Source organism: Cibotium barometz, chromosome 24 (assembly GCF_041138505.1).
Source record: "Cibotium barometz isolate CiBa-2024 chromosome 24, ASM4113850v1, whole genome shotgun sequence".
Classification (NCBI taxonomy): Eukaryota; Viridiplantae; Streptophyta; class Polypodiopsida; order Cyatheales; family Cibotiaceae; genus Cibotium; species Cibotium barometz.
Window position 1 is genome coordinate 54,327,611 of NC_141069.1, and position 16,016 is coordinate 54,343,626.

Genomic DNA, 16,016 nt, shown 5'->3' on the forward strand with positions numbered 1-16,016 from the left:
TCAGCTAACAATATAGGCATCAGGCATGGACTCAGTTCTCACAGACATAGGTATGGTTTGACATCCCTTTTCACATATAGAGAGGTTATCCTTTATGCATTTTGTAAGTCAATTCATTTAATGTTATATGCATGCCAACATACCATCGGGCAAATCGATTCCATATGGACAATCTACCCCATATGGCCAATTGTCTCCATGGGGATAATCCACTCCTTTGATAGGCACAAGTCCGAGTGGTGCAGGCCCCATCACCATATGGGTGTGATCAACCCACCCCCGCTCCCTCACGTCCATCTTCACCATGACATCGTAGGGAGTCTGGTGGGGGGACTAGTAAACATAGTAGAGAGGGGGGAGCAAGGTGCTTTTGCTTTGGCAAAAGTAGCACTAGGTCTCCTGAGTCATTTCCCCAATGCGGGGGTTCTTCATCCGCTCATTTTGAGACACCCCCAAGGAGACCCATCCCACCATTTGATCCACGAACCCTACCATATAATGTGGATGGTGATGGTGCCCTCGTGATAGATGCATGAGGGAAGCAAGTCATCAACCCGCATGCATGTACTTGCTAACCTGGAGTTCACAAACTCCTTTAAGAAGTGGAAAGCCCATGATGAGCTCTCAAAACAATCTGTTATTGATGTGCTCAAGACTAAGTTTGTGGTTCTACATGCATGCCTATGATTTCTTAGTGGATTGGATGAAGACGAGGATAAAGCCTTTTCTCTCTAATAGGAGAGGAAACATTAAGAGAGAAATGAAGAACAACATGGAGAAGCTAAGCGTTTGCTATCAAGAGGAGTGGAGGCACGCACGGAGCTTTGTGAGAAAGCATCGAGGTTCTTTTTAACAACATGAGGAGTACCGCAATGGATCACAACCACATTTGAATGGTTGCAAGACAATAGGGTGTTGCTTTGAACTATGAAGCTATGCTCGATATTAGTTCGATTTTATAAGCTTTTAGAAATTTATCTAGTTCGTGTTTTAACATTACTTAGTCTTGTGTGATATAAGAAGATGATGAAGAGATAATAGGCGAGGATGATGATGATGATGAGGAGGAGGAGGATGAGTAGAGACAGGCCTATTGTGTTTTATGTTGTGTAACTCCATACTCGATGTAGCTTGCTTGTTATGGCATTTTAGATGTAACTCACTTTTTATGGCTTTTGGGATTTAATACAAATAAGATTTTAGGAGTTACTATGTTTCAAATATATTTTCATTTGTTGAATGTCTATTTGTACGAATTAAAACTGACTTCAATATATTGAATTAAAAGTTTTTAGGACAGATTAGGGCTAATGCCCTAATCTACCCCCAAAAAATTTAACAGCACCGCTCAGCGGTGGAAATAGCTACACTATTGTTTTTTATTAGCGTCGCTAAAGCAAATGCCCCAATCCCCCCCCCCCAAAAAAATAATAACTCCGCTGAGCATAATGCCCCAAAAAAAATTTAACAATGCCGTTGAGAAATGGAAATAGTGACACTGTTGTTTTTTATCAACATCACTAATGAGCGAATGCCCCAATCTACCAAAAAAATAATAATTAACAGTGTCGTTGAGCGATAGAGATAGCGAAACTGATGTTTTTTTATCAGCGCCGCTGAAGAGTGACAAAAATAGCGGCGCTTTCATCTCTCACAGCAGCCGACGAAAATAACGTGAATGGGTGAAGGAAGTGAAAATGAAGAGGAAGACAATGACAAGCCAGAGGAATGCTCGTCGGATTCCTAGTAGCCTCCTCTTCCTTGAATTTTTTTTTTTGTATATGGCCAAAGGCCCAACCAATCGAGAAATACTATATATTTGATTCACTTGCATTCTTCCCAGTTTTAATTTCTTGTTCAAGTTTATGTCTGTATCAAAAAATATTTGTATCGATAAAAAAAAGAGCGGGGGTAGACTAGGGAGTCTTGTGTAGGCTCGCCAGTCTACCCCAGCTTCTTTTTTCCACGTAGTTCTATCGCTACTCATAGCAGTGATCCCGTTGGAACAGAAGTAGTAGCGTTTCTAGCAGCGAAATAGATCTGACATCTCCGTACCCTTCTAGTTATAGAAGCGCTGCTATTTTCGCTGCTAGACCCTCGTTCTGTTGTAGTGTAAGTAATGGTACACAAGTATATAGGATAAATGAATCATTGGCACAAGGTGCCATTTCGAAATGAGAATTTACAACTTGTGTTTTTTTAAAAAGAGTGAACCCTCCACGGAAAATTTGAGCACATTGCAACCATGGAAGTAGCTCAATTGGTAGAAAAGGACGAGTGTTATTCTAGAGGTCTTGAGTTTGATCCCCATTGACTAAGGCAGATGATCACCCTTGTACCAATTCTATAGTGGGGGGTGTGAGCTGTATACATAAGCCACGTGGAAATATCCATTTCCCCTTAATTTCAAGCCAGGCTTTACAAAATGAACTCTTTTATTTGTGGACGGCGAAAGCAAATTGCAATGCATGTGGAGAAATTGCCTCCGCTCACCACTTGGCCAACGCACCCAGGCTGGTGTGGGTGGGGACACGGGTCACTGGTGATGAGTGGCCATCGACATTCGAATCGCTGAAATCAGCCCAATGGCCCATCAATGATCAAGGGGACAAAATTACAAGTCAGTCTCGGCACGTTTTTCTTTAGGCGCTTTTGGGAGACGAGATGAGAGCACATGGCGCGTGCTGTTGCTTTCTGGTGGTGGTGGTCGTCAAGCTTAAAGCGCGTTGGAACATTCATTTTATATATATTGAAAGGTGCTAGCCTAGCCGGTATAACTGGTCAAGCTTCTTCGAAAGCACAGCACAAGACAGGCTTTTTCTTATTAGGTTTCTGCATCCCGGCAGCTTTGTCTGTGCGCCCGTCCCGTGCTTACCGTTTTCCGTCCTCCACTCTAGTTCGTCCCGTCCTTAGCCATGACAGGAGGACCTGCAGAAACGCTAGGTCTGACGGAAGCCCCCAGCCCCAGTACCGGAGCTGCCCAGCTTACAATATTCTACTCGGGCAGGGTTAACGTCTACGACCATGTTCCGGCCGACAAGGTAAATATCGTGTATAAGAAGATGATTGCTCTAGTACCCTAATGATAGAAGAAGATGATTTCTTCAGGTACCTAGAACCTGTGAACGTGAAGCTAACATGATTTCTCTCAACTGCAGGCACATGCTATCATGCTGCTTCTCTCGAATGGGGACCCTAATTGTGAGGCTACACCCTCGCCTATTAAGCCCGTGCAGGCAAACGCAAAGCCCAGTAATACAAATACCTCTAATAATGTTGGTGGGGTGCGATCTACGTCCTCTGCACCCCCTCGCCCATCTCCATACACGATCACGCAAGTAGAAAAGAAGCAGCAGCCTCAGCTTGTAATCAAGCGATCCCAAGCTGGTATGCGCCCTCCTCCCCCCCCCCCCTCTCCCTCTCTCTCGCGCGCACGCTCTCACATGCACTTTCTGTCCTTTTAACTGAGCTCAATTCTATGCAGAACTTCCATTCGCGAGGAAGGCATCGCTTGCACGCTTTTTGGAGAAGCGCAAAGACAGGTATTAAATGAATAACGCCCTGTTCGGGTTTTAATTTGGCTATGTAGCTGAAGTCAGTTTGCGTTTTCTTGCGTGCAAGCGTTTAGATTCAAGTGTTTTTTGCAGAGTCGAGGCAAAAAATGTCACTCTCAACGAAACATCAATAGACGAATTAGTTTCAGCAGGGAGCCCCGGCTGCAGCAAGAAGATCAAGCTGCTGCTCTAGACACAACCAACACCACCCAGCTAATAGGTCGACCAATCAACACCCGCTTGACGGCCAGCACTGGCTTTCCAGAGGGAGTTGAAATATTAATGCCCAAATTTTCACAGAAGAAGGTACAAAGCTCCATCCCCCCCAAAATGCCAATCGGGAAGGTGCAGGGTTTGAATGCTTCCGTACCCAGGCGGGGCGGGCTTTAGCGTCCACAAGCAGAGACAAAGCTCATAAAAGCGCTTCGTCGGAGACTGCCCTGCCCAGGGGCCCTTTTCCGTTTTTTTCACTCAGTGCCTTACATGGCTCGTGATTCCTGGAATTGGGAATTTTGAGGCCACTCAGGGTAATAAATTATTTTTTGAGGCAATCTGTTGTACACACATGAATCTTTATTCATTTATTCATTTCTGTCATTTTTCTATAGCTCCTTTAATATGGTGAGCCTTGTTGGCAGCTTAGCATGATGAACATGTTGGTGGATGCTTTGTGTAATTCTACATCTTTTGCCTACATTTTAAACATTCACTTTTAGATATCATGAATCTTTCAAAGATGAGGGTAAAGTTTCCTTTTAAATTCTGTCACATCAAATAAGAACATTATTAACAAATCAACAATATTATTCAATAATCAACATGGATAAAGGGATGCAAAATGAGTAATTTCAATGTCAAGTTCAATGATGGATTTCATTGTTTGTTGGAGGCACTTTTTGATGCTCCAAAGAGTTTGAAAGGTTCTATTTTAAGTACAATATATCAAAAATATATTCTTTACACTTAAAAGAGATGCACAAGAGCAGTAAAACGTGAAAAGTTACATGCACTACTATTTTTGGTGTCAAGTAGTGAAACAGGAGAAAAAATAGCAATCATTATACTGTGAAATTTGTGATCAATTCTAGAGTAAAAATTAAGGAGTTCTCAAGGCTTCTTGTTGATAAACCACAAAACAAAATATAAGGAAACAAATGTACGAACGACGTGAAAGGTATGAAAAATAATAACCACAAAAACAAAATATACCGAACCAAATGTATGAAATGAGAACGACATGAAATGTATGAGAAAACATAGACCATAAAAAAGAACATTAAAAAAACCAAATATACGAAATGAGAACAACGTGAAATGTATGAACAAACATGATTGATAAATCCAGGAACATACAACCTAAATGAAGTTGCACCCTTGAGCTCCTTTAACTTTGTAGCTAGCCTTCTTGTTGTTGCAAGTCCCATAGTATACATGAGAATTCGATGCCCACATTACACTTAGCTTAGTCGTCCCTTGTTGACATTGTTACGAGCTCTCATTTGAGCGGAAAAAATTTAAAAAATATGTAATAAGTGAAAAAAATCACTCAAGCAAACAAAATTTATAGCCATGAAATAATGGGTGGATGCATGGTAAGGTGGTATACTTTGGACCACTAGAAATAGTAATTTTTGGGGTGTGGTTTTTGCAACTTGCAAATGAACTTTGAATTGGAAAAAAAACAAAAACAATTTGAAAACAAAGAAAGGAAAATCAGTTGTACATGACTGATAGTGGGGGATAACTGAAAGTGGTGGGGTAATTTTTTTTTTCACATGCATTCTCTGCGTGCACTATCTCATTCGAAAAACTCTAGAGTCAATAGATCTCCTCTCTCTTCCTCTCCTCCAACTTCCTCTCCCCCACTGATAGCTACTTGAGAAAATGTCTTCATCTTCGGTGATGGCTAACTCGAAGGGCAGTGTGAAGATACAAAGGTGACCTTCTCTCTCTCTCTCTCTCTCTCACACACACACACACACACACACACACACACACACAGCACGTGACCCCTCACAAAGGTGTGCACATGTATGTGTCTGCTGTGTCCGTGTTTGTGTGCACGTGGTCAAGGCAATGCATTGCTCACAGCACATGACCCCTCAAGAAGCTCTCTGTCGGGAAACTAGAGATAATTTCATTCTGATTCTCCCACTCAAATCTCTCATCAACCTGCTAATCGAGCTCCACAGATGTTGGTGGTCTTCAGCTCAATATATGAGAGACAAGGAGAGTGTGTTTGCTTGTCTAACCAATGTTTTCTACATGACAGAATCGCACACCCACCAAGTTTTGCCACACTGGAAGTTAGAGATAGAGCCATTGAAAGAATTTTGTAGGACTTCAGAGGATTTTTCCAAATTGTATGGTCTCAATCTTGAGGGGGAGGATGCAAGGCGTCTGGCTCCCAATGAGGTGCCACCGAAGCATTGGCTAAGAGTGTTTTCAAAGCTCCCCGAGAAAGACAAGAAGGTGATGTTGCGAACGGCAAAGCATGAGCACTACTTACCCTTGTATATATTATATAAACAGGCTTACCAAATTACACTCTCAAACTATTCTATGGGCCTTCAATTTGTCTAAGGCTATGTCTACCAGGTCTGCACCAGTTCTCTGAAGTGGTTGTATTTGCTGAGTAGGTTGTTAAGAAGACACGTGCCAATGGTGATTGCACAAAAAAAATAACTTAGTGGATGTGCGAGGCAGGTGTATAGTCGACGTCATCTATGAGTTGTGGTGTAACACTATCTCAGGATGCAAGCACTCCGTTGGCACAAGGTAGCATGTACGAGGTAGAGGTGGAGATCTTAGGTCAAGTAGTGCTGTAGACATTGGTGGATGACATTCTACTAAAGACCAAGTGCATCAAAGAAGCTGCATTGTTGGCTCTTTGTACAACGACAACGAAGGTAGAGCAGGCAAAGTGGATCTTGCATCGCCTTAAAGGTGCAATTGAAGACCACACCATGATGTGTCCATAAAATAACATGGCCCCTAATGCACAAGAACAAGCAGAGTGACAGATTCAAGATAAACTTTGCGTCACTAGAGAAGCACTTGAAAAAGCAAAGGTATATACATGTGTTTTCTACATACGAAGAAACTTCATGCCATGTTCATTGCCTCTTTGTCTGTGTTTGTAGGCTGATTTAGACCACAAGAATGAGGATGTGGAGAAAGCAGGTGCTAGTAGAGCTTTCTTGATGGGTGTGAAGTTAGAGAACTCTAGCACAATCATCATTCCATAACCACCAAAGATTCTTTTGCATGAGGATAGTATGCTGATTGTGATGAAAAGTTGCCGAGGGTGTGGCCTTGGATTTGAAGAAGACCAGTATATGTTGTTGGTCTATTTGTACTACACTGCAAGTATGTATACCATGCATTTTGCTACTCTTATGTATGTGTCAAAGGCAAGAGCATTGCAATTATTTGTAGCAAGGCCATACCTGAAGAAGCAAAAAAAGGTGGTAAGAAAACCAATTGGTCATGCCATGCTTGAAAAGAAAGGTAGTAGTGTATACTCTTTAACTGGTTTTATTTAATTAGCACTGCTTTGCATTTGTTAATACCACCTTTAAGCACTTGCTATATGCCAGCTCGTTGGAAACCGATTGAAACCCATTCGCAGTGCTCCTAGGCTATTACAGAGTGGGTGTCAATCTAGTGATTGAAAACCATTTGTTATGCTCCAAACATATAAACTGGTTATCAGCGGACTGAAACCAATACTAGTCCAAAACCCTTTCAAGTGCCCCTTCTCTAAAAAACTTGTCGTCAACTAGCTGCCATTTGTCATACTCTCAATCTATAAACCGGTTGTTGTCAACAAGTTGGAAGCCAATTGCCATTTGTCATGCTCTCAATTTATAAATTAGTTGTTAGTTATCAGTGGTCATAAACCCTTCCAACCCATAAACTGGTTTCAAAGGGGTTAGAAAACAAGGGTTAAAACCCATTATAGTGGCCCAATTTATAAACTGGGTTTAAACCAATTTATAAGTTAACAACTGGTGTTTATATAATTGGTTGTCAACTTATAAACTGATTTTAACTAATGGGTTGTAAACCCTTACAACCTATTATATTATATGGTTATTAACCGCTAGGAAACCTGCGATAAAAACCCTTAAAAGTGTCCCAACTTATAAATTGGTTTTTAACTAGTTAGACAAACCATCAACCAATGCAACACTCTTAGTTGTTGAAAATCACCTACTTTTCTCCCAACCTCAAAATAGGCTAATTATCGGATTCAAACCAGTGGTTGGAAATTGATTGATGAACTACCATGTGTTGAAGCGATTTGTGTATGTCTTCTTCTAATCATTTGAAAGATGTTCTGCTAATAATGAATTTCAAAATGTGCAGGCTACACTTCAACACCGTCTTTTAGTAGGCAAGGAGGGGCAGAAGTAAGACATAAACATGTTGATCTGAGTGAGGTTGTGGGGGATACGCTTTATTTTACGGATGTAGAGGAAACCCTAGAGTAAATGTATTGTGGGGGAAGAACACATGGTGAGTGTTTTTCGATCTCCATCATCATACTTTCACATGATGAGACTACACTATTGATTCAATAAGCGTTATCATTGTTGGCTTGGAAGAAGGGGAGGGCGATGTCAATAAGGAACCAAAGAGCACCACTCCAAGAACTAAGTTGAGTGCAGGAGAGCTGTAACTTGTTGTGAGGCATGATGGAAGCTTTCCAGGTGGGCACAATGACACTGCAAGCCTAGAACTAGGGAAAGCATGTACTAATCATGTGACTCATTCTAGGATGCCAAAGAGAAAGCGTTATGATGATCAGGGTGAGCTAAATGTTCAACTATCATGTGTAAGGCAAGAATGAAGCTCTCCAAATGGGAAATCTTTGTACGAATCGTGTGACACATTCTAGGATGCCAAAAAGGAAGAGTTCTGATGAGATCAAGGTGAGCATTATTTATGAGTCATTTGAAAAGACCCTAATCACTATCCCTAGTGCTGGCCACTTATATTTTCTTGTTCTTGTAGTTGAAGAAACTTCATCGGATGTAACGTTGCACCAACTAGTGAAGAGAAAGAAGAAGAAGAGAAAGATTGATGTTCTGCTACCCTCAAGGGATGTGCAAGAGAAAGAAGATAGTGCGTCCGAGAAATATAACTGCAACATCTGGGTTTGTAGAGGGTGAGAACAAAGAATCCATAGTTAGAGATGAGCAAGCATCATGTGAGAATAAGAACAAAGGTACTACTGGGCTGGAAGAAGCGAACAATTTAGTTGGTCAAACCTCAAAACCTAAGAGGTGCAAGCTATACTTGTAGCCATCTGTAAAACAGAACACTCCTCTTTTTTTCTCCTTGATCTCTTGTGATTAATATATTTCAAGTTGCATTTTGCTAGTATCCCTCCACAATTCTCTTTTATTGTCCTCTCTACTCTTCTATGGTTCTATATGTGCATTGTTTCCTTCTTTGATCCATGTCTATGTGTGTATTATGTTGCTCATAAAATTTAGTGCTTGGGGACTTTGCATGCAGGGAAGTGTGCAAGTTGGGGTGAAGGTGGGCTTCCTATGGTTTTGATTGATGAGTTGTTTATGCACTGATATATGTTGTTTAGTTTGAGATTGTGAGCACACTTCCACAGGTGGTAGGTCTCTTGCCATGTTTTATGGCGTGCAGCTGCTGTAAGCACTTATAGCATTGTCCCTAATGGTCTTGTCCATGTGCTTGCTAGATAGCTTTACCTTACCTAGGTGCTTCAATAACTCTATATAAAGCATGCCTTTGTTGAGAAGTCATTAGGAGAAACTTGGACTCAATTTTGCGCCCTCTAAGAAGTGCCAACTTAGCTTAGAAAGAGATAATTGAAAAGGTCCAAAAATATCCAAAATTATATTTTGGCTCACTTTCATTCATTTTTTAATATTATAATAAATATTTTTCATACATTAAAATACATATAGAATATTGCACTACTTTAATTAGTTTCTTGATGTGGCCGCATTTATAATGTAAAAATGTAGCTTTGATGATTCAATTCTCTTGAATATTTGATTGCATGCATGTAAACCTTGTCAGAATGAAGATTTCATACATTTGAGGTAGTTATGTATATTCTGAGATAGATTTAAGGTAGTTATGTATGGAAGCTTGAATGATTCATCTATCAGGAAAGAATTTCATGCCCATGGGGGTTTGTTCAAAAAACGTCCTTACTGATCGAGATAATTCCCTTTTCAACTCGCTAATCTTAAAAATAGCGACAGAGAACACTAGCTTTGCAAATAAGAACATTAATCCTAATTTTTGAATTCCAATTAATCCAACGTTGACACATGGAGACACTCAAGTACTCAATAATAGTAGTAGAAATGGTGCACAAAAAAGAAGAAGAAGACTTGAAAGAATCTCAATACTTCGAGTCTAATTTGTACATTATACATCTGATTTTATTGTGTCATTGCTTGCACCATATACTGTATAATCATACACCATACTTTACAAAGAAATGCGGTTCATTGTCAATATAGTCAACTCAAGGCATGGAGAAGTCACATTACATGGCAAGAGCAGGTTACTTTAAGCACACTAGACATAGTGGAGGCAAGAATCGAGCCAATAGTCTTCTAGAGTTACATCAAATTATGGGCTTATAGGAAATTGATTCATAGAGCACAACAAAAAGACACATTGAAGTCCTCATCATTTTGACACGTGCAATACAATTGATTAATAACGAAAAGTGACAACGCACCTGAAATCAGTCATCTACAAAAGAGCGCCATGCGTTGTGGTGTTAGTCAAGACTCAAGGTTGGGAGGAGGTGGGCTTGATCTTATTTAATGGTCTTCCTTCTTCTTCGTCTTCTTCTTCAACTTCATATGTCAGGAGATCTATTCTTGGTAGTTACACCTCTAGAGGCAACAGTTCTGCAGAAACACACCAGCTCTTTCTTGTCCTTATCATTAGATATCTTTTCCCATAAGGAGACAATGTGTCTGCTTCATTAATTCCTATTGCAAGAGCCTGAGCTGTGTATGATAGGTAGTAGCGAAATCTTAGTGCTTTACATCTATGCCCTTGACCAAACACCTGCAATGCAAACTATTTCTCCACTAGCACCACTTTCTCTGCATTCAAAGGCACATCATATCCACCACAAAATCTGGAGAGTACTTTCACTGCGAATAAAAGAAATTTTACATTATCTTTTAAGAACTTTTTATGAAATATAATGATATGTGCATTAAAATTGTAATCATCATGATTCAAGTCAACTTACTGTCAATTATAATCAAGTGTCATAAATTGTATGTACCTTTTGATGATTAAAATTTCTTATATATTCAGGGAGACCAACATCCTTTCGATGACCTGTTGATTTTGAACTGCTAGCACCAGATGTTCTTGAGCCTCCCGCTCCCTTCAGGAGATCATCATCATATTCAGAAACCTGGTAACAATGTTTAATGGTCTTGAGCCTCCTGCTCCCTTTAGGAAATCATCACATCATATACAAAAACCTGGTAGCAATGTAATATGTTTAATTGAAAAATAACATGTAAATTTAATACTAATAGTTCAAATGTTTTTGGTATTGTAACCTATTGATTTTCATCACTCTCAAGAATGGATCTCATCCACAAAGGGATCGTAGACTTACAGTCTTCATGTATGATAGGTGCTATATATTTGCCCATATCAGCCAAACCAAGATGGTTTACAATTACTGTAGCCTCCTCCACCCATGGAAGGCAATTGGGTTTCATATGTCCTAGCTTCATTGAACATGTCCTTTAATATCTCCTTGTCAGGCAGATATGCGGAGTCCTGGACTGTAGAATCAACTAGGAGGTGTTTGTTAACTCCTTGCTCTACCCACCCCATTTTTGCTTCACTATAATTTAATAAAGCAACCAAGAAATAGTCTTCATGAATATTAAAATGATGCATAGTGTATTTTAATAATGCATTAATCAAATTGGTCTGCCATAGTAAAGCTGGGCAAAGAAGGAAGTGACAGGTCTGAAAAAATGAAGGGAGGAAGAGAACTTGAGCTCTTGCACAACAAGCGCACACACACACACACACAAACCCTAGAAGAGAACACACAAGATGAGAGGCTGAAAATTGTTGTTCTTCTTCTTCTCAACAAAAGGGCTCTACCAGAAGATAAGGGAAATACAACATAAGTACTAAAGTACTATGTACATACAGTCCATAATGTGAACATGCTAAGTGAGTGAGCATGCCATAGCTCAATGGTGGACTAGTAGTAGTTGGTGTAGCCCACCTATAGAATCATTGGCAAAGATCTATCATGTCAGCATACTACCAACATTGCAATGATGTAAGTGGCGGAAACGGTCACACATGCATAACATAAGTGTCAGCTCATGTTGCTTGACATCTCAACACTCCCCCTTAAGCTCAACTCCATCTCTAGGACTCCAAGCATAGTCCAAAATCTACACAGCTTCTCTGCTCCCATGGCTTTCGTGAAAATGTCAGCTACTTGCACCTCTTTGTGCTAACATACATGAGATCAATGTCTCCTACTAAGACCCTCTCTGTGATGAAGTGATAGTGGACCTCTATGTGTTTGGTCCATGCATGAAAAATCAGGTTCCTCGCCAATTGTATACTGCTAAGATTGTCACAATAGATGATGACAACTTGTCTGCCAACTTGTAGTAGCCCCAAATCACCAAGTAGGTTGCGCAACCAAGCTACCTTACATGCTGCCATTGCAACACCACTATATTCTACCTCCGTACTCGACAACAAGGCAATTATTGGATGCTTCTTGCTGTGCCATGTCACAACACCACTCTCAAAGGAAAACATAAATCCACTGGTAAATCTCCTATCACCTACAACTTTGTACCACCCCAATCTGCATCATTGTATCCAAACACCTACAACTCTCTACTAGCGTCATAAAAGAGACCATAGTCTACTGTAGACTTCACATAGCATAATGTGTGCCTCACACCATCCAAATGTGGCTTCCAAGGAACCTGCATAAATTGTCTCTGTAATCTAGCTGTATAATTAAAATTTGGCCTGGTGATCATCATGTAGATCAAGGTACCCACTAACTTCCTATACATAGTAGGGTGTCTAAAATCTCACCCACCACTGCACTCAACTTTCCATTTGAATCTAATGGCATAGAAATTGGCTTACAACCAGCCATACCATATTTGGAAAGCATGTCCAATGCATACTGCCTCTATGACAACCATATACCCTTGGCCATCCTAATAACCTCAATGCCAAGGAAGTACCTCAGCTCACCCTAATCCATCATGTCAAATTTCTGCTTGAAGAGACATTTCACACTCTTAACTTCCTCTCTATACTGTCACCCCTAACAATCAATTCATCAACATAGATGATTATGACCACCACAAGGCTCTTATCACTATTCTGCACATAGAGTGAATGATCAGCATCGGCCACATGAAAGCCAATGGTGATAAGATAATGTGCTATCTTATCATGCCATGCTCTCAGTGCCTCTTTCAAGCCATAAAAGCTTATGCAACTTGCATACAAAATCAGGGTGACCCACATCTTCATAACTTGGTGGTTGATCCATATACACTTCTTCTTTGCAAATCACCATGCAAGAATGCATTCTTAACATACTTCTTCTTGCCTTTCTTACACCAGGTGTTCTAATAGCTAGAATCCCAAGCTCATCATTAAGTCTCTGCTCCAAGCCACTAGACTCTCCATCAACATAAGAATGCCCAGCAAAAATGTCAGGCATACCAAGAGGGTCACCAATCTTCTCTTTTCCTTTTCGTGATGTACCAACTACATTCTCATGATTGCTATTTTGACACAGCCTGCCACTCCATGGTCTATTAATAGACCCACCATAAGAGGACTCTCTAGGTCCAGTCAATGACTGTGGTTGCTGACTTGCATTCTATGCAATCACATTTCTAGTTTCATCAACCCCAACGACATCTTTCTTAGCAGCATAACAGCTACCCTCAACTCACGTATAGTAGTTTTATATCATTTATATCCCTTTTTCTCAAGGGAATATCCAATAAACACATATTTTTCTGCCTTTGGATCCAGCTTCGTACACAACTCATCTAGCACATGCACATAGGCAATACATCAAAAAAATTTCAAGTGAGACAAATTAGGTTTCTTGCATCTTGCATTAAATAATGTATGGTTGCAGTAGGGGTCCCGTTCATGATATAAACTACTGTGGAAATATCTTTAGCACAATAGCTATGCAGCATATTCTTCTCTATTATCAATACTCATGCTATCTCTGCAATGTGCCTTTTTTTTGCTCAGCAACTCCATTTTGCTATGGAATGTATCTAGATGTAAACTGTCTCTAAATGCCATTGTTCCATAAGAAATCAGAGAACTCATTGGAGAAGTACTCCCCCCCTCTATCTCACCTTACGCACTTCACATGCTTTCCTATCTTCTTTTCAACCATCACTATGAAACTCTAAAAATAAGTGAAAACTTCAATCTTCTCCTTCATGAAATACACCCACACTTTCCTCGTGTGATTATCAATGAATGTTACATAATACCTAAAACCACCCATAGACAGTTTTTTTAGGACCCCATACATTTGAATGCACCATATCTAGTACATTCTTGGGTCACATTTCTATCATGTGGAAACACATGCTTTGTCTAGTTTCCAAACTAACATGCTTCACATACTTCTTGCATACCATCAACCTTAAACATAGGCATCCCTATCACAATTTCTTTAGTCTTCATAGACTTCATTCTTTGCACATTTACATGCCCGATTCTCTCATTCCAAATGTCTATGTCTGTAACAACTCCTAAACCCTATGCAAACTTTGCAGCTTTCACTTTAGGCATATTTACATCTAGTGTAAACATTTTGCCCACTCTATTTCCTTTTGCAACCAACCTGCACTTGTCTTTAAAGTCTTCAACATAACAACCATTAGGGTTAAAGCACACTTGCAAAACTTACTCAATCATCTGGCCAACAGAAACCAAATTCTTTGTAATATTTGGAACATGAATAGTATCATCCCTTGTTTCAACAAAACCTGGCTTTTCAAGATTTTTCAGATCCTTGAACCACTCGCCATGACTGGTCATGTGGTTTGAAGCACCTGCATCCACATATCATACATCATTATTGCATGGTAGATACATCATTTTCTGACATAGCATTAAGCACATGTCGCATAACAAACAACATGTCATTGTCCTCATTACTTCGGCTAGAGGGCGCATAATTATTTTGCTGAACTTTTCCACTTCTCATGTCATTTTGCTTCTTATAGCAATCTGCCTGCACATGCCCAAATTTGTCACAATAAAAATAGCCTCGTGTATCATTTTGTTGCTAATTTCCACAACCGCTTGTATATACTCTCTTATGTGTGTTAGTCACTTTATCTTCTTTGTAGACTCTTTTGTTGTGTGAAGAAGAAGAAGAATTTTCAGCCCCTCGCCGCATGTTCACATTATGAACCGCTTGTATATACTCTCTTATGTGTGTTAGTCACTTTATCTTCTTTGTAGACTCTTTTGTTGTATGAAGAAGAAGAAGAATTTTCAGTCTCTCACCGCGTGTGTGTTCTCTTCTAGGGTTTGTGTGAGTGTGTGTGTGCTTGCAAGAGCTCAAGCTCTCTTCTCCCCCCTGCATCTTTTGAACCCAAACTCTTTTCTTCAATGATCTTCATTGACACCAAATCTATAAAGTTGGGAATGTTCTCCCGAGCCTGAATAGAAATCTTGAATGCCTTGTATTGTGGCCTGAGACCATGTAGACATAATTCCACCTTTTTACCATCATCAACAAAAACACCAATAGATGCAAGGGATTTCACAATGCCCTTGATCTTCAAGGCATAATCATTCACATACATGTTTTTCTTCTCCACAATATGAAGCTCATTCTTCAACCAAATATTTTGTGCCTTGGTGTGAGTCTCATACAGCTTCACCAAGGTGTCCCATGCCTCCTTGGGTGACTTGGCATCCTGTATATGCATAATCATGGTGTCATGTATGCTAATAGAAACACAATACATGACTTTCCTTTCCTTGTTCCTTGAGTCTAATCCTTGTATTCTTTTACATTTGCAGCAATTGGATTAATCTGAGGTATCTTTGGTGACTCTTCATGTTCACCTTCAATGTAGTCCCAGTAGCCTTTTTTCATCAGGAAATTTGTTAATCTAAAACTCCAAGCATGAAAGTTGTTTTTGTCAAGCTTCTCTGCAACAATCTGGTCAATTCCATCATTTGACATCTTATCTACAACATAAACTAACCAAAAACAACAATCTTATTTGTCCTGCACAAACTCGTTGTATTCTCTGCAGAGCGGTACTATATTGCACCTAAACTGTCACAACCAGTGACCTCAATTTGTATACATACACACAATGTTTGTACAACCAATTTCCCTTCCTTCAGTTCCAAAAA

At 40.0% G+C, this 16,016-nt stretch overlaps 1 protein-coding gene across 1 annotated transcript; it reads left to right on the forward strand.

Annotated features, from left to right (window-relative positions):
- Positions 1–2,761: 2,761 nt before the first annotated feature.
- LOC147625454 (protein TIFY 10b-like) lies at positions 2,762–4,230 on the forward strand. The gene is made up of 4 exons (XM_086818786.1): positions 2,762–3,041; positions 3,159–3,387; positions 3,485–3,542; positions 3,648–4,230. Exons 1-4 carry the CDS (start codon positions 2,916–2,918, stop codon positions 3,745–3,747), a joined length of 513 nt encoding a protein of 170 aa, XP_086674912.1. The 5' UTR covers positions 2,762–2,915; the 3' UTR covers positions 3,748–4,230.
- Positions 4,231–16,016: the final 11,786 nt, after the last annotated feature.

Coding starts and splice junctions, on each gene's coding strand:
- LOC147625454 (XM_086818786.1), top strand. CDS start 2,916: ATGACAGGAGGACCTGCAGAAACGCTAGGTCTGACGGAAGCCCCCAGC. Junction 3,042..3,158: donor ACCATGTTCCGGCCGACAAG/GTAAATATCGTG, acceptor TCTCAACTGCAG/GCACATGCTATCATGCTGCT. Junction 3,388..3,484: donor AATCAAGCGATCCCAAGCTG/GTATGCGCCCTC, acceptor AATTCTATGCAG/AACTTCCATTCGCGAGGAAG.